At 42.3% G+C, this 19,006-nt stretch overlaps 2 protein-coding genes across 9 annotated transcripts in view; one reads left to right on the top strand and one right to left on the bottom strand.

The window, feature by feature from the left end:
• Nucleotides 1-1,799: 1,799 nt before the first annotated feature.
• On the top strand, nt 1,800-16,717 carry SYCP3 (synaptonemal complex protein 3). 6 transcript variants are annotated; one of them, XM_084809587.1, is made up of 10 exons: nt 1,800-1,966; nt 2,694-2,721; nt 3,552-3,697; nt 6,815-6,893; nt 8,758-8,792; nt 12,768-12,885; nt 13,390-13,489; nt 14,205-14,303; nt 15,509-15,613; nt 15,762-16,717. In XM_084809587.1, exons 3-10 carry the CDS (start codon nt 3,565-3,567, stop codon nt 15,813-15,815), a joined length of 723 nt encoding a protein of 240 aa, XP_084665713.1. In that variant the 5' UTR covers nt 1,800-1,966; nt 2,694-2,721; nt 3,552-3,564; the 3' UTR covers nt 15,816-16,717. The 6 variants fall into 6 exon arrangements, with proteins under 6 accessions (XP_084665713.1, XP_084665717.1, XP_084665716.1 ...); XM_084809591.1 differs by having other exon boundaries at nt 1,937-2,113; XM_084809590.1 differs by lacking the exon at nt 1,800-1,966 and adding an exon at nt 2,010-2,113 and having other exon boundaries at nt 3,555-3,697.
• CHPT1 (choline phosphotransferase 1) overlaps nt 15,615-19,006 on the bottom strand; it is a 22,734-nt gene continuing 19,342 nt past the window's right edge. For all 3 annotated transcript variants that reach the window (XM_084809582.1, XM_084809583.1, XM_084809584.1), the window contains one exon: nt 15,615-15,841. In XM_084809582.1, the coding sequence (XP_084665708.1) occupies nt 15,797-15,841 (45 nt within the window). In that variant the 3' untranslated portion in view covers nt 15,615-15,796. The remainder of the gene's footprint in view (nt 15,842-19,006) is intronic.

The raw sequence follows: 19,006 nt of genomic DNA, 5'->3' as shown, positions 1-19,006 counted from the left end.
CCAGGGACCCACAAGCAGGGCAGGAGTGCAGTAGATGCTAGGTGTTTACATGCTGGGAGATATGTGGGGGTTTGGGGGTTTTCATCTGTAGCCTGAAATGCTGCCTTCTGCTCTTGCAATCTCAGGATTCTACCACTTCATTCTGTACTGTGTTGACTAAGTCACTGTCTCTCTGTGAAGGAGTTGGGGGAGAGTCTCCCAGTGCTTACACAGTCTATCTATAAGGCTTGTCATTCTCCATTTCTTTCCCTCAGACACTGGTGGTGAATATATGCCAAATGGGAAATTTGAAGGAGCAAAGAAGAGGTGATTTGGGAAAAAGGAGGAAAGTAGTACTAGTATTAGGAAAAGGCCTGGTAGACAGCTGGTTGGCCACTATGTGAACAGAATGCTGGACGAGATGGACCCTTGGTCTGATCCAGCATGGCTCTTCTTATATTCTTATAGCATGAAACCTTTGCAAGGAAAAAATTGGGAGGGTTGACTACAGAACTAGGGAAGGGCTTTGGACCAGAATATCTAAACTCACATCTCCTCCCACGTGTACTTGCTTGGACCCCTTAGGTCATCTTCAGAGGCCCTCCTCCAAGTGCCCCCGCCAAAAGAAGCTAGGTGGGTGGCAACAAGAGAGAGGGCCTTCTCAGTGGTGGCATCCCACTTATGGATTAAACTTCCCAAAGAGGTTCACTTGGAACCTCTGTTAGCGTTTTGGTGCTAGGCAAAGACCTTATTTTTCTCCTAGGCATTTTAGATACTTAGTTCTCAGTTATTATGGCTGTTCTATTCCTGTGCTGTTTATCATTTTGCATTATATTGTATTTTATTCTTTTAAATATTTGTATTTTATATTTCCAACTGTTCTATGGCAGTTTAGTTTTTTAACTGTTTCTAATCTGCCCAGGGAGCATTAGTTATTGGGCAGATTAGAAATGTAATAAATAAAGGAAACAGATAAGGGCTCTCCTAAGACAAAAGGGGCTGTGAATTACAATCTGAGGTAATTTAGGTGAGAAATATTCAGATTTACACTCATTGGTGTGCTGCACTAGCCCTATGGCTGTTTTAAACAGTAAAAAGCGGTGGCAGGGGAGGCACAATCAAACTGTGGTCTACAGTAGGGATGTAGAGACTGTGTAAAATCCGTTCCATCTGTGTTTCACGGATTGTCAGGTGCCTTTTGTTCCATTGTCCGCTCACAGATGGATGCAAACCAAAATTCATCATCTGGAAAAATACGCAAATAATTGTGTGAGAGGTTTCGTAACGATTTACATAATTTACCTTGGTACGTAACGTTTAGCGTATTGTCCCCCATTCCATTCAACTTTTCCTCAGCAGAAACGTGTGTATTTTCCTACAAATAAATATGTGTAAATGTCAGGGAAGTTTTTTTAAAAAATAACCCAAAAATCCACGGACTCTGCGCAGCCTGAGGGGGTCACTCCGCCGTGGATTCCGCAGGTCAGATTCTTAGAAATCCAAGCTCATTTTAGTCTGTCTTGAATTTCTCCAGCATCATAGAATCATAGAATAGTAGGGTTGGAATGGAAGGGGCCTACAAGGCCATCGAGTCCAACCCCCTGCTCAATGCAGGAATCTAATCCCTCGTCTACAGTGCAGTAGATAACATGGCTTGAGGTGAAAATGGATTGCAGATGGGTGCTAGGATATCGCACTTTTGAATATTCCCTACAGACATGGAACTCTCCTGCAATCAGAAAACTATTGCAGCAGGCAAAGGGTTGCAGGAGAACCTTTATTTGGGGCTTCTTTTCTGTTGCTGGGGAAGTGAGTTTTTTGTAACGTGTGTGTGTGTGTGGGGGGCGTTATTCAGAAGTTATATTCGCTCCCCACCTCCCTAGTCTGAAGCTGTATAGTCCACCACCTCAGCTTTCTAGAATGTAACTGTTGAACGTGTAGACGTGTAGAGGCTAGAAGCGAAGGGAGGAGAGGGAACAGTTTGCAGGTGTGTGGGCCACGACCCATTTCCCAGCCAGCCAGCCAGCCAGCCCTCCTGCAGCGCTTATATTCCCGTCACTCCACCTCTCTCCCTCTTTCAGTGGAGAGTCCGGGGAAGGAGGAGACGAGACGGGGCTGGGACAGGAGAAGAAAAGTAATATTAGGGACGAGACAAGCTGCGTGGTTTTCCTGGAAGGAAAGGAAGGCTTGACTAGGAGACTGGTGTGGGGGAAGGACAATAGAGAACGGGGGGAGGGGGAGCTATTTCTAAAACTAAAACAAACCAAAAAAAAACTTGCCGCGAGATACGGTCTGAGGTAATTTAGGCGGGAAATGTGCAGACTTGAGGAAACTAGATCAGGTCACGCTATGAACAGTGGCAGAAAGTTGGGCATGAATGGATGGTCGGACAGGGGCAAAAAGCCTTGGTGTGAGGAAAAGGGAGGTGGCTACCGTGCTTGGGGGACGAGGATGCATAGAACTTCAGGAGTGCTCCATACGTTACTCATTTCCCACACGTGTAGGAAATACGTGGGTGGTCGAATAAAGCAGCCCTTCAGGGCATCGAGCACGAGTTGCTCCTAGCGGAGAGGGACAGGGCGGGCGGGAGAATAACGGAGTAAATACTAAGCATACACAAGATGATACCTTGGGGGTGCTTAAATCCTATTGAATATCTCCCAGCGTTTTAACTTTGACCGGATTTTTCTTTCTTTCTTTCTTTCTTTCAATAGCCCATCCAAATCCAAGAGCTCAACACAGGTAAATAATATGTTAGAGAAGAAGTACAAAATATCCCAGTATGATATTTGTGATACTTGTCTACCACTAAATATAATAAAATCCCTAAGCGGATCACATGTAAGTATACAAGAGCGCTTCCAGACAGGGATCCTAGCACTATCAACTGGAAGTCACGGTGTACGTGTTTTTCTCCTTAATGGATTTTGTGAGGTAAGAAAAAAGAAGGACGAAGCAGTGGAAAAACATGGGAGGTTTACGAGTGGAAGATGTTGTCATCTGGACCTGTCATAAAATTCTGTGAATGAGGTAGGGCAATGGCACCATAAAAGCCTCATCTAGAAGTGCCTCTGGTCCCAAACCATTTACAGCTTTAAACAGCAAAGCCATCACTTTCAACGGGGCGAGGAAACAAACTGGGAGCCAGTGAATTTGAAGTAGTATCGGTTTTATATTAGTTAGAAGAGTAAATTGTTTTAAACTATTTTAGTTGAAAAGAATTATGCTTCTTTATTCACTTCACCTTACAAGTGAAGTAGGGTTGTTGTTTTATTTATATTCAGCCACTTTGGGTAATCAACAGCTAAGATGTATCTGTCATATACAACCTCAGACTGCAGCATAACTTCAACATGTGAGTTATGTTTCTTTTCTTTTTATAAGAAAATTTCTTTTTATAAGAAATTCTGCAGCCAAAAGACATATAGTATTGAACTCTAAATTCCTCAAAGCAGATACAAAATAAAAGAGTGCCTTATTTTCTTTTACTTAGCTTAAACAAATACTTATCTGAACAAGCTTTATGTGATGAATTATACAAAAAACAATTGAATATATTTTATTGCATTTAGAAGATCTCTGATTATGGCACCATCAGGAAGAAAATCTGCAGGGAAAGCTGCTAAACCAGCACAGGAGGATCCAGTTATACATGCCTACAGCTTTGAAGAAGATCCAAAAAAACATCTGAGTGGATCTGAAGAGGATATTCGAGAAGGTGTAGTAATCATTACAATTTTTTTAAAATCAAGTTTTGTTTGCGCTCTTCAAATAAGAACACGGTACCCATCCTTTTTCTCACAATAGTACACAAAGCTTGGGGGAGGGGGTGCAGATCAAATTCCTTAATCAAGCACCAAAGATTTAGGAACTCCAGATGATCAAGGATTTGTCTAAGGCTGTCTACACAATAGCATGTTCATTTGTGGAAGAAAGTGGGGCAAGCTTTCTCATGTTTGTTCTTTCTCAGCTGGGTATATTTGTATGGTAGTATTTAAGCATAAGCAGTTCATCTACATCACCGTTGGGCAACTTCTTGGCTATACATGGGCTATATTGGCTAGGACTGATAGGAGTTGTAGGCCAAAGCATCTGGAGAGTCACAAGTTGCCTACCCCTGATCTACATGCAAGTAGCTTACAAATGAGTATGCTTTTCAATTTATTTCAACTGGGATATGCCATTTTTCTAATTTGTACCTGTACAGTCATGATTAATAAGAGTTTTATGGTTCCTATTTCAAGAAGTTAAACAATAATTCTATATTTAAAAACATAATTATGTGCATTGATCTTGCTCTGTGTGTATGTTGTTGTTGTTGTTCAGTCGTTAAGTCGTGTCCGACTCTTCGTGACACCATGGACCATAGCATGCCAGGCCTTCCTGTCTTCCGCTCTCTCCCAGAGTGTGCTCATGTTCATAGTCATTGCATTGGTGATGCTATCTAGCCATCTCATCCTCTGCCGTTCCCTTCTCCTCTTGCCTTCAATCTTTCCCAGCATCAGGGTCTGTGTGTATGGTAAAGGACCCTAACTCCATGGTAGAGAACATCTTTTGTATACAGAAAATCCCCAGTATATCAAGACAAAGGGTCCCTGGTTGAAGGGCAGGGTGAGACATCTGTATGAAATTTTGGAGAAACAGTGCTAGTCTGACTAGACAGCACAGGGCTAAATGAACCAATGGCCTCACTCAGTTGTCTACATTTGCACATCACACTAAACCACTGTACTTTATTTATTGTTTATTAAAAGTATTAAAAGGCGGTGTTTCAGGGCCACACCCACATAAAGTGGCATATACAATACAAGAATAGATAAAAACGTGATACATTAAAATTACTATAAAGGCATAGGATATTTATATACAAGAGGGAAAATCACACAGCCTAAAACAAATGAAGGAATGGTTTAGAGCAAGAGTGAGCAACTTGTGGCCCTCCAGATGTTGGACTGCAACTCCCATCAGCCCTACCAAGCATAGCTAATGGTGAGGGAAGATGGGAGCAGAAGTCCAGCAACATCTGGAGGGCCACAAGTTGTCCACCCCTGCTTTAGAGTGATGTGTGAATGTGGCCTCTATGATGCAGCTTTATATATTCATCTGCACTGATCCATGCAAGTTGGCCAAGCTATTGCCAGGCCCAGTTGGTGGCTGGAGAGGATAGTGTAGCTGTGATAACATAATTGGGCCATGCCAATTCCATGAGGACAAAGAAGGCAGGGACCTAACAGAAGCAGATGAGATTAAGAAGAGGTGGAAAGAATACACAGAAGAACTATACAGGAAAGATCTGAATGTCCCTGAGAGCCATGATAGTGTGGTCACTGAACTTGGGCCGGACATCCTCGAGAGTGAAGTCAAGTGGGCCTTAGGAAGCATTACTAACAACAAAGCTAGCGGAGATGACAGTATTCCAGCTGAGCTATTTAAGATCCTAAAAGACGATGCTGTTAAAGTGCTGCAGTCAATATGCCAACAAATTTGGAACACTCAACAGTGGCCACAAGACTGGAAAAGGTCAGTTTACATTCCAATTCCAAAGAAGGGCAACGCCAAAGAGTGTTTCAAACTACCGCACAATTGCGCTCATTTCACATGCCAGCAAGGTTATGCTCAAAATCCTACAAGCTAGGCTTCAGCAGTATGCGAACCGAGAACTACCGGAAGTACAAGCTGGATTTCGAAGAGGCAGAGGAACTAGAGATCAAATCACCAACTTTCGCTGGATCATGGAGAAAGCGAGAGTATTCCAGAAAAACATCTATTTCTGCTTCATTGACTACGCTAAAGCCTTTGATTGTATAGATTACAACAAACTCTGGCAAATTCTGAAAGAGATGGGGGTACCAGACCACCTTACCTGTCTCCTGAGAAACCTGTACGAGGGTCAAGAAGCAACAGTAAGAACCGGACATGGAACAACCGATTGGTTCAAAATTGGGAAAGGAGTACGACAAGGCTGCATATTGTCGCCCTGCTTCTTTAACTTATATGCAGAGTACATCATGAGAAACGCTGGGTTGGTTGAATCACAGGTTGGAATTAAGATTGCTGGGAGAATTATCAACAACCTCAGATACACAGATGATACCACCCTAATGGCAGAAAGCGAAGAGGATCTCAAGAGCCTCTTGTTGAGGGTGAAAGAGCCAAGTGCAAAAGCTGGTTTGAAACTCAACATTAAAAAAACGGGGATCATGGCATCTGGCCCCATCACTTCCTGGCATATGGAAGGGGAAGAAATGGAAGCAGTGAAAGATTTTATTTTCTTGGGCTCCAAGATCACCGCAGACGGTGACTGTAGCCATGAAATTAAAAGATGCTTGCTCCTTGGGAGGAAACCTATGGCAAACCTAGACAGCATAGTCAGAAGCAGAGACATCACCTTGCCGACAAAGGTCCGTCAAATCAAAGCTATGGTTTTCCCAGTAGTAACGTATGGCTGTGAGAGCTGGACTATAAGAAAGGCTGAGCGCCAAAGAATTGATGCTTTTGAACTGTGGTGCTGGAGAAGACTCTTACGAGTCCCCTGGACTGCAAGGAGGTCAAATCAGTCAATCCTAAAGGAAATCAACCCTGACTGCTCGTTGGAAGGACAGATGCTGAAGCTGAAGCTCAAATATTTTGGCCACCTAATGCGAAGAGAAAACTCTCTGGAAAAGACCCTGATGTTGGGAAAGATTGAAGGCAACAGGAGAAGGGGATGGCAGAGGATGAGATGGCTAATGGGGTCACGAAGAGTTGGACACGACTGAATGACTGAACAACAACAACAACAACAACAAATTCCATGAGACAATTTATCTGTGAACAGTTATTTTTTCCTATAAAGATGAAACTCCAGTGATTGAGAAACATGGTAAAAAAAGACCTTCAGTGACTCCTCATGCTGCAGTTGAAGAAGATGTTGGGTAAATTGCTTAATATTTTTTTAAGCCCAATGCATAACTAATGTAACGTTAACTAATTTTTGACAGTTACATATCATCAATTTGATTTCCAACTCTTGATATTATCATAGCCAGACGTGTGTGTGTGTGTGTGTGTGTGTGTGTGTGTGTATACAATTGGTAAGTTTGGCCAAAATCAAAGGGCATGATCCAAAGGGGTGCTTATGCCCCTGCTGATTCTTTTGTGCCTCACCAATTCTGTTCTGCAAGCAGCCTCTACTGCTTGCAGAATGGCAATTCAGCACTTCCAGGGACAAGCCCCCAAATGAGCAGAAACACTTGTTTCTGGAAGAGGGAAAGTCAGCAGAGCCCTTCTACAAGCAGTGGCCAGCTACGCTAATACATGGGCAGCACTGGATTCTGCCCTAATAGTGCAATCCTAAGTGAGTAAAGGATTGCAGCCTAAGGGTGCAATCCTATCAGGATAGTCTGCTGAGTATCCTATGCAGGGTAGGTGGAGCACAGAGGAGATCCTCTCCTCCATACCCTGGCCACCCTGCTTCAGTGGCTAGGTGGCTGATTTTGGCTGTCTAGCCAGGGTGCTTCAGAGCAGGGGTGGGGAAGCTGTGTGGCACATAGGAAGCTGCATAAAGTGGCTTCTGTGGTCTCCTCCCCACCCCTGGGACCACCCCCTTTTCACCCTCTCCATGCTCTGTCTCTGAGCACAGAGACCAGCAAGAACCATGCCACCTATGAGGCAGCAGGGGAGGGGGCGGGGAGCACAGTTCCTAGCAACCGCAGTTGGAGTGCTGGCTCCGACCTCGGTTCCCATAAACCACAATATTCTGTAGCCCTCTCTAGACAGTGTCTAGTGGCCATAGGATTGCTCTCCCAATGTGTGTGTGTGTGTGTGTGTGTATGTGTGTGTGTTTAAATAAACCCTTTCTGTATTTTATGTAGAACCATAGGTAAGCATTTGCTCACAGATACTGTGCTGGATCCAAAGATTTAAGGACCTTCCTCTGAAAGAGGTGTTTATTCTGTCTAAAGGCAGTTGTAGAAAGCTTTCCTACAATGAAGGAAGCTGTTTTGTTAGAGGCAGGGAATCTTTGGGGATCTCACTTAAACTGAGAAAGTTGCCAGCTTCTCAGAACTTGGTATAGCATAATAAAAGTGTAAGGAAGTTCCAAACTTAACTAAATCTAATTCCCCACACATTATCCCACATCCATGCTACCGTTAAGCACTCAACAGAACAGCTCATAATGTAATACAAGCCCACCTCTTATACTACAGACTTAAACCAGATCATGCCAGATCACCCAACCACACCACAGCTACTATTAGTAAACAAAAACTGAGCACAAAAGAACCAGTCACATGCTTAATATAATACTGGTTCAGCTATTTGTATTGTGCATAAATGTGTTTAGACTGCAGTTCTCAAATCACTTGATCCAGAACTGGCCGTGGGTCCATAAAATCCAGCAAAACATTCACCATAAATAGTTTGAAGATTGTACCCTTTCTTAATATATATTTTATATATTTCTTGATGGGGCAGTATGTTGGTTGTTTATCATGCATCTCAATTCTTTTGCTCTGATTTATATTTTTTTTCAGTATTGAAAGATGCCCATAAATTAGACTCCTTTACACTGTTGACATTGCCAGCATTTAATACCCTTCCAGGTTTGCAACCTGTTTTTTCTGCCCTTTTCAGTCAACTTGTATTGGCCTACTCATAGCAGTATTAAATATCTTTGGTCTCCATTTTGTTGCTACTTGTTTCCTTTAATAATTAATAATATAATCCAGAAAGTATAAACTGTAGTTTTCATAATGTACAAAATCAGTCATTCTTAATATATGAACCATTTTATAGGGGTGAAGTACAGAACATGCTGGAACGATTTGGAGGTATGTTTGGAAAATATTTATATATTGTTAGCAGATATTCCAGTGTAATAATATTTTTTTGTTTTACAAAACAGGGTGCAAAATATACTTAATTCAACAACACTGAGGGAGGAAAGGGGTAAAACTGTAATGGAAGAAAGTATTATTTTCAAAGGGCTCCTTATTCCAGAGTGTAATAGGTATCAATGATCAGTAAGTCACTGCTCACATTAAGCATACATGTCCATATCGGCAGTCCGTATGGCCAAGTATCTGTTTACTTGATGTTGGCTGCATTTTCAGATCATGCTTAACCATTGTTTTCCATGACATGCTTGTGTAGAAAGAAGTCACACCCTCCCATTTCCCCTTCCCTCATGTGGCCAGGAGTTTGGTGGCCAAGCGCTTCCAAAGTGGCATGAAGTATCCATTTCTGGTAGCCAGGCAAGAGATTTCACTCTGTCAGATATATCTTATCAGAATACTCATATCTGAAAATCAAGCAGAACAATCCTACAGGTGGGTAGGTGGGAGATCCAAAGGCAAAGGAGCCACCTTATCCAAAGCCAGGGCAGAAGGGCACTATAATGGGGGATAACAAAACATCCCCAATTTTGTCATGCCCCCCCCTTACTATTATGATTTCCCTCCCATTGGTTGCAGTGGGAGGAAAATTATGTACACCAGCTTCAGGGCTGGCATACATATCACTCCATTCCAAGTGTGTGTTAGGCGAATGTGAAGGCTATGGATCCTGCAGATCCAAGCTTTCCATCATCATCATCATCATCATCATTATTTATTAGATTTATTAGCCACCCATCTGGCCGGCTACCTGGCCACTCTAGGGAGCGTACAATACAAATAACACAAAATACAACATAATCAACAAACCAACATTGCTCTAAAAAAACCCCTAACCCACCCCAAATGCTCACCTCAACAGCCAGGTTTTCAAAGCCCAGCAGAATCTTATCAAAGAGGAGGCATGGCGGAGGTCACAAGGGAAGGAATTCCACAAAGTGGGGTCCATCACAGAAAGAGGCGCTCTCCCTAGTCCTCACCAGCATAGCTGTCCTGGCTGATGGGACAGACAGAAGGCCTTCCGAGGCCAATCTCATTGGTGTTGCTGGAGGCACTCCTTAAGATAGACTGGACCAGAACTGTATAGGGTTTTAAAGGTCAATACCAACACCTTGAATTGGGCCCGGAAAACAGCTGGTAGCCAGTGCAATTCCTTCAGCACTAGAGTGATGTAATCTCGCCAATGGCTGCCTTTAATCAGGCAGGCGCCACACTCTGCACCAGCTGCAACTTCCAACCCATCTTCAAGGTTAACCCCACATAGAGCGCATTACAGTAGTCTAGGTGAGAGACCAGGGCATGAACTACTGATGGGAACAGATGGTTAGGGAGGTAGTGGCGCAGCCGCCATATCAGATGGAGTTGGTACAGCCCCGCCCAGCTTATGTCTGACACCTGAGTTTCCTCTAGCTAGGAGTCTAAAATGACCCCCAGGCTGTGAACCTGGTCCTTCAGGGGCAGCTGCACCCCATTCAACACCAGGTCAACATCCCCGAACCTCCCTTTGTCTCCCACCAAAGGTACTTCAGTTTTGTCAGGGTTCTGTTTCAGCTTATTCCTTCCCATCCAGCCACTCACTGACTCCAGACACTTGGAGAGGGTTTCTACAGCCACCCTTGGTGAGGATTTAAATGAGAGGTAGTTGTGTTTCATCCGCATATTTGGTGACACTGCACCCCAAACTCCTGATGATTGCCGCCAGTGGCTTCACATAGATGTTAAATAACATTGGGAAGAGAATAGAACCCTGTGACACCCCGCAAATGAGCAGCCAACGGTCTGAAGTCTCCTCCGCCAGAGCTACTCTCCGGTACCTCCCAGAGAGGAAGGAATGGAACCACCGTAATACGGTGTCCCCTATTCCCAACCCCTCCAGGCAGTCCTGCAGGATACCGTGGTCGACGGTATCAAAAGCTGCTGAGAGATCAAGGAGAACAAGGAAGGAGTATTTGCCCCTATCCAAAGCCCTCCTCATATCATCCACCAAGACCGTTTCTGTCCCATGCCCAGGCCTGAAGCCCGATTGAAATGGATCCAGATAATCAGTTTCTTCCATGTGTGTCTGCAGCTGCAACGCCACCACCCGCTCAATCATCTTGCGCAAAAATGGCACATTCGAGACTGGGCGAAAGTTGTTCAAGTCTTGGGGATCCAAGGAGGGCTTCTTTAACCGCCTCTTTGAGGGCTGATGGAATCACTCCCTCCTCAAGGGAGGCATTCACCACCGCCTTGATCCCCTCACCCAGCCTCTCCCTACAACTCATAATGAGCCAAGATGGGCAAGGATCGAGTAAGCAGGTGGTCAGCCTTAATGATGAAAGCACCTTGTCCTAGGGATGTTGGAGAATTCTACCATGGACTCCAGTGAGGCCGGATTCTTTAGAATCCAGCCCCCCGGAGTCCGTGGCGGAACAGGGCAATCCCCCCCCGCCGCCACCCCGCGGAATCCCCTCAGGATGGAGCCTACCTGGTGGCTCCAGCGGCAGCAGCAGCTCTGGCGGCAGCTCTGGGTTGTCTTCCGGCCACTGCTGGGCTGCGGCCACAAATGGCAGCCGCTATGCCGGCCATTTGCATCCCTGCTCTTTGCCATGATAGGCTACGTAAGTATCTATGTAACCTATCACAGCAAAAGACAGGGACGCAAATGGCATCCACTACGCCATTTGCGTCCCTGCCTTTTGCCGTGATAGGCTACGTAGATACTTACGTAGCCTATCATGGCTTGGCAGGGACGCAAATGGCCGCTGGCATAGCGGCTGCCATTTGTGGCCGCAGCCTGGCTGCGGCCGGAAGTCCGGCTGCAGCCGGACAGGATTCCGGGGGGAGGGACAGATCGCCTCCCCCCACCGCGGATGCCCCTGAGCAGAGCAAGGTAAGGGATTTGTACATCCCTACCTTGTCCACTTCATCAGAAGGAAGAAGCTGGAACCGATCCCACACAACTGGTCTGCCACTGGCTGCCCCTCATTCACTAACTGTTTCCACAGTGCATGGAATCCTGATCCGGTCCACAAAGTGCTTTGCAAACTCATCACAGGAGGCCTCAGAATGCTTCATTGGTTCCGGAACAACTGGACTGACCAGGTTCCGGACCACTTGGAACAGCCTCCTGGGATGGCACTCTGCGGACGCAATGGAGGCAGTGTAAAAATTATTTTTTGCTACTCTTATCACCACATGGTAGGCTGAAGCTACAGCTCTAACCCGTGTTTGATCGTCTTCAGAGCAAGATTTCCACCACCGGCACTCTAGCCGTCTCACCTCCTGCTTCAGAGCTCGCAACCATGGGGTGAACCATGATGCAGTCTGAGCTCTATTCAGGGGGAGAGGGTGTTTTGGAGCTACCCAGTCTAATGCCCCAGTGATTGCAGCATTCCAGGCATCCACCAGGGTCTCGCCCAAGCAGCCGTTTGCGTGCTCCGAAGAATCCCCAAGCACAGTCAGGAATCCATTTGGATCCATAAGACGCCTGGGATGGACCATCTTAATGGGTCCTCCAACCCTGAGGAGGGGTTGTGGAACCAAGAAGTCCAACCCCACCAAGGAGCGATCTGACCATGACAAGGGGGTCGTGGATATACGCCCTATTTCTAGATCACTCCCCGCCTCTCCAGAAACTAACACAAGGTCTAATGTCATACCGGCATTTCCACCTTCCTTGCCCCGGAACGCCCTGTTTGTGGCTATTCTGCACTCCTCTTCCATGCATGGAGCTCGAGGCTGTTCCAAGCTGCCTGTAAGGCAGCATGGAAGAGGGGGAAGGTTGGTGCTCTGAGGTAGGTTCCTGGAAAACCACATATCCTATGGCCATCTAGCTGCTGACTAGCAGCCATAGGATTGCTCTCTTATAAATTTTATAAGTTTTTAAATATCTGCTAAAATGACAATGCCTAATTATTTATCTTATTATAGCGGACATTAACAAAGCTCTTCTGGCTAAAAGAAAAAGATTAGAAATGTACACAAAGGCTTCTCTCAAAACAAGCAACCAGAAAATAGAACTTGTTTGGAAAACACAACAAGAGCATAGGTAAGGAGTTATTAACACTAATGTACATTTCACAGAGAAATAATTGTATACAAAGCATCTGCATGTGGATTGTCTTTCTAAATAGGATTGTTTTGTACTAACAAGTTACCAAGACATTTCTTCATCACAAATCTTTCCTGATAAAAAAGCAAATTATTTGAAGTAAAAATTCACATAGGCTGGAATCCTATTTACACTTACATGTGAGTAAGTCCTATTGAACAGTTAGGCTTTCTCCTGAGTAAACAGGCATTGAATTGCACTGTAAATCTACTTCAGAACAGATTTCCAAAGTTAACCTTTGCCATTTTAAGATTTCTTTCAACTTTGTAGAAAAATACATGCTTCTAGGTGCTCCCACGAATACACCAACTCTTCATTTTTTAAATTTTGTGTAACCATTACTCTCATTGTATTAGCTATTCCATCTCTCATTAATGCCTGCATTTATTTTATTAGTCAATGGTATTTCATGTTACAATGTTTGGTAAATAACTATTTTAGACAGAAGGTCAACCATGAGTATTCCCAGCAGTTTCTGCATGTATTTCAACAATGGGATGCTGATATACAGAAAGCAGAGGAACAGGAAGAAAAACTTGAGGTTTGTACTTCATTTATTTATTTATTTATTTTTCAATACGAAGTGCCAGAGGCTGATATTTAACACCATCTCATATTTAATTCTTCTCATAGTGAAGTATGGGAAATTATCACTCACAAATCAAAGAGATGAGAGAGGAAATGTTCACTGATATACAGCTGCTATGCGTATTCCTACTTTTATGATAATAGTATGCTCAGTAGACAATCCTGGTAAAATTAACAAAATCCAACAACTAATTTGTACATGAACTAAGGTCCATACACCGTCTCAGAGATTAAGGGGAAGGCTGAAAAGATACTGCTTTGGTGGAGAGCCAATATTACTGCACTGTAATAATCTAATCCTCGAATTCATGCAACCTGGAAAAAGCTTGCAGTGTTAGTAATGTTCAGGAATGTTTAAATAAGCACAAACACAATTTTCAGAGGAAGATAAGCATTCAGACGTTAAATACCAGCAAGCTGAAGCGAGAAAAGCCTATCAGAAAAAGTGAGTTTTGAAAACTTATTTTAACAAATGCGGGGGGGGGGGGGAGTTGCTGAAATCTCTTTATCCGAATATGCAGCAAAGGTGTATTAATGAGATTAAATTCACATAAACAGATTATTTTAGGAAGATCTGTGATTTATAATCTGGCCATGCTTACAATTAGGTACAATGTGATGGAGTTATTGTATCATTTATTATGTTGTGTATTTTTTTTTGGTTTTAGAATATGTTTCGGCAACAGCAAAAGGTTTTCCAACAAGCAAGAATAGTTCAGAGTCAGAGACTAAAAACAATTAAGCAGCTGTATGAGCAGTTTTTAAAGGTCATATAAAGTTTTAATATGCTGTTTTTATTCAAATGATGGTTTTGCAACAGACAGCAGAATCCAACAGGGCATTCCCCCCGCTCCCAATTCCTTTCCATCCCATTGATTCCCTTCCACAAGCAGTGGGTCACACCAATTCCATTACACACGTGGGACCCATCACTTCCACAAGGGAGATTTAGTGCTTCCTAAGGGAAGCCCTGGAACAACTGTTTCCACTCGTTTCTGGAAGGAGGCAGGTCCAGAGAGCTCCCTTGTGTGACCTCAGCCAACCTGCCCCCTTCCCTAAACAAATGGAAATGCTTGTTTTGGGTTGCCCTGGAAGTACTAAATTGCCATTGTGCAAGTAGAGGGGGCTGCTTGTGCGATGGAATTGGTGAGGCATAAGAGAATCAGCAGGGAAGTAAGTGCCCTGTTGGATTCTGCCCAGAAATAGCTTGATCAAGCTCAGAATTAAAGGTATAATGTTTTAGTCTTATGAAAAATATAGGCAAATTTTGTCCCAACATGCTACTAAAGACAAATATGGCATGTGCCAATATCTGCAGTAGCATATTATCTAAGTTTTAGCTGGACTTTATTTAAAATATTTAAACTGATTACTACTACTCAATTATCAGCTGTGTTGGGCTGTGGTGACTTACAATCTATAAGGTCATCCTACTGTATTGTCTGCCCTGTTTCCACATTTTTCTGTTTTACTGAGTAGCTTTGCATGTAGTGCCAGAATCAACTGAACACTGCCAGCTCAGCAGTATGGACCTACTCCATGGTGCCAAGATGACATGCTGAGTTGATAGTTGTCCTACACCTAATTTTCATAACTGGACAAAGGGCTCAGGTAATGCTAACAATTTCAAACATGTTGGAGTCAGGCTTCGTACATATGTTGATGTTGCATGTGTGTTAGCTGTAGCACTGCTCTGTAGGCACTCTGTCATCTATCTGGCTTTCTTTGTGGTGCAGTCTGACAACAGCCCTCTTGTATAGTAGTGCCAAGAATACACTACTCCAGCTGAAGCTTTACGGGCACTAAAGGTGACATTACTTCCCATGCCTAGGAGAAGATGCATCTCAGGCTGTTAGCTTTACCCTTGTTTGCCACTATGCTGACCCATGGGCATCACTTGACTTTTGAAATCTAGCAAGTTTCTTGGTAAGAACCAATGTCAGATTTTCATGACAATGATTTCCGGTTTTAGAGCATGGAAGACATGGAGAAAAATCATGAAAGTCTTTTAGCAGGCGCACAAAGTGAACTTCGCAAAGAAATGGCTATGTTGCAAAAAAAAATCATGATGGATACTGTAAGTGTTAATACTGGTTTATGAAAACTTCAGTGACATTTTAAAATAGAACATTTAAATAGAAAAATTAAACATTCACCATTTATAATTTGTGCTATGATACAAAATGTTACATTTGATAAGTATTTTTTCTCTTTTCTTATAACAGCAACAGCAAGAGATGGCAACTGTTCGCAAATCTCTTCAGTCCATGTTATTCTGATGGCTCAGTGGAGAAACAACTTGTACCTATGTAACACGATACAATTGTATACATTAGCAGTGGGGAAAAAAGATCCAATGTTTTACATTGCATGTTAAAAAAATTACATGTATTTGCATACTTTATGTTCAACATTGATAAGAGAAATCAACAAACCATTGCTACATAGCGACAGAAAAAATAAGGGCGTAATCCTATGCATATTAGACAAAAATATGCTCTACAACTCCCAGCATTTCCCAAAAGTTGTAGGGCTGTTTTCTGTCTAATCATGCATAGGATTACACTCTATATTGTTTTTTGGGTGTGTGTTTTTCTCAAAGTACTGCTATGGGTTATTTCAAAGTTAATGTATCTGAACCAATTTTCCTTCACTCATTTAATTTTGAATCTAGGTACCAGAGCTAAGACACCTACAATCTGTTGATCAGTTTAATTCACATTATTGGCAGGTTTATCTGAAATGGTGTACTGTATTAATAAGTCACAGATGTCCACTACAAGAACAGGGATTGCAGGTTACATTGAAAAAATGTGTGTTTGCAGCAGTGCTTTTACAAGTTTCAAGTTGTTATATATAAGCTAGAGGGAAAAAAATCACTCTTGTGCACCTACCAGGGCAATTTGCCTTAACTTGAGAGGTGAACAATAATACGTAAGAACTTCCTTACTGTTATAAATTACAATGTACATTTTGCTGGTTTAGGATTTCTTTAATTGTGAAGCGCTGCAAACATTCGCCAATTCATGATCTTTTTGTAAGTAATATGCTCTACTTTTGTGAGGTATACTAAGAGCTAGTAGACCAATAAATCAGAGTTTACTAATACTATTAAACAAGGAATAGTAGTTCCCATACTACAGTTCATGTGAGTGAATTAAAAGCTCTCAGTTAAAATGCCATCTGCAGTGATTATTGAAGAAAAGCTTCTACATGAAGAAGGTTACTTTCCCCACCTCCAAACAGCAAAAGCTTCACTCAATTAAAAAAAGGATACTTCTTCACATTTTCATATTGTAACAAAGAGATAATTCAAACTTTACAAATGCAAAACATTTTTCTTGATTATGAATATACTCAGTTACAACAACTTAGAATCAACTGTTGATTTTCACCAAAACCCATTTGGTCTGACATCATGTTGTTTTTGGAGTACTACATGCTTTTTAAAAGGTTATAACTGCAGTAAACCAAAGCAAGGAGTTGTGCTTTTTCCCACCTTCCAGTTTTTCTAGAAATTCCCTTGAAATGTATGGTGTTATTTAAATGCCAAGATTTACCACCATTAACAATCTTAAAGCCACTTCATGCAGATTGTCTATACAGGTATAAGCTTTGTCATAAGTCAGCATATAGGGCAGGATCCAATGGGGGCCTTCTGCTTGCGGCCAGTCCTGGTGTGACCAGCTCTGCTGGCCCTGATGCACCCACGGCCCCTACCGCTGGTGGCTGTGATGTAGTGCTTACAAGGCAAGAAGAGCAGCAGAAACCATCATTTCTGGATGGGGCAGGTCACGCCCCTTCCATAAACAAGCATTTCTGCTTGTTCTGGGGTTTCCCACCAGAAGTGATACATTGCAGCTGCCAGCAGTAGGGGCTATGCACACACCAGAACTAGTGGGGCTGGCCATGCCAGAAGGCCCCCATTGGATCCTGCCCTTAGTTTAGAATTTGGTAATATGATGCAAGCTTCTCAATTTTCTGGCTGACAGAGCTGGATTCGGATGTCTGTCATTTGTAGGTATTTACTGCTGCACTATTTTCTGGCTAAAAAAAATCTAGAACACTGGTTCATATGGACAGAATTCTTCATCCCCCATTTAAAAGTGAAATAGGAAGGAAACATTAGTTTCACAGCTAATTGATCAGTGGTTTCCTATTAAATGGTGAAGACTGGACTAGTGATGTGAAAGCCTGGGAAAATTTGGAGAACAACTATTTTCCCCCCTTTTGCTTTTGTTTTTGACTGCTTTTGTTTTTTTTTCCAAAAAACTGAACATGGATTTGGATTATGATACATTTTCTTTTAGAATTTAAGACAAAGTATTTATATACTGTAACCTAGCCTTTACACCCCCCAAAACGATTCCTAAAAACTATGTAATAAGAACTCTCTTATAAAAAGACTAGAGATGTAAAATTTTTGGAAATAACAAAACCATGGGGAAAATGTTTTTTTTAAAATTCTCTCTATAAGATTCCCAGCATCATTATTTCTTTTATTCCTTATTATAATTATTGATCTAAAGTATATTTTACTGATAGAAATTTATGCTCAGTTTCCCAACATGTGAGTAGAATCACCATTGTACATTCTTGACAGTAATTGTGCATTCTTGATAGTTTGGGTTTTGTTCTATAGAGTCCTGTGTTTCTGTTGTGTGAATTAGCTCTAAACATCAGAAAAGGCAACACTGAATCTCTCAAATGTAGTCAACCCAGTTTGTCAGATGGCAGTACCCACTATTGGTTTTATTATTGCAGAACATCAAAGCTAGGATAATTCTGAACTATAAAAACAAACTAAAAAAATTATTATTGAAATCAAGTCTGCTTCCTGTAAAATGAGATGTGCTCAGTCATGAGATCTACCATTAAGATGTTTAAAACTTCATTAAGATGTTTAAAATTTACTGATGTAGGTGCTTTGCATAAATTAAAAATACTATTTGAAGCCATAAATTAATCCACAATTGGAGTTAGCAAACTTCTTGCCTCTTTGATGATGAAAAGCAAAATGTCGCTGAATTGACTAATGGTGCAATCTGACTGGTAGTAAAAAGACTGGTTCTATTTTTTTTCTGGTCTAACTAAAGTATACAAGTTTAAGGAAAAAGGTGAGGGAAGAACACACTCATCCCTCAGCAAAGACCACCTTTGTGCAAATTGCTCATTAAACAAAACATTTTCTTCATAGGATTAAGGCCCATACAAAAAACAACCCACTACAGCTATAATCCCCATGCATCCACTAACATATTTTAGTTAATGAAAACAACTTTCTCCTGCTTGAAATGTAGAAGGCTTGGTTGTGTTATATTTCATATTTTATTGACCTCATATTCTGGGATACAAGCCTGTTCAGAAGAAAGTTTAAAAGAATGTAATAGATGATCTTACAGTTATTGCTTTTATTCACTTCTATTTTATGGCCAAGACTCAATTGTATGTAGTCCCCCCCCCCCCCCAA

Source organism: Heloderma suspectum, chromosome 7 (genome assembly GCF_057233095.1).
Source record: "Heloderma suspectum isolate Gila_16-S chromosome 7, 16-S_ref, whole genome shotgun sequence".
Taxonomy (NCBI): Eukaryota; Metazoa; Chordata; class Lepidosauria; order Squamata; family Helodermatidae; genus Heloderma; species Heloderma suspectum.
Note: the sequence above shows the minus strand (reverse complement) of the source record. Positions and strands in the feature narration are given on the sequence as shown.

Coding starts and splice junctions, on each gene's coding strand:
- SYCP3 (XM_084809585.1), top strand. CDS start 2,293: ATGTGCAGACTTGAGGAAACTAGATCAGGTCACGCTATGAACAGTGGC. Junction 2,390..2,693: donor CAGGGGCAAAAAGCCTTGGT/GTGAGGAAAAGG, acceptor TTCTTTCAATAG/CCCATCCAAATCCAAGAGCT. Junction 13,490..14,204: donor AACAGGAAGAAAAACTTGAG/GTTTGTACTTCA, acceptor TTTTGGTTTTAG/AATATGTTTCGGCAACAGCA.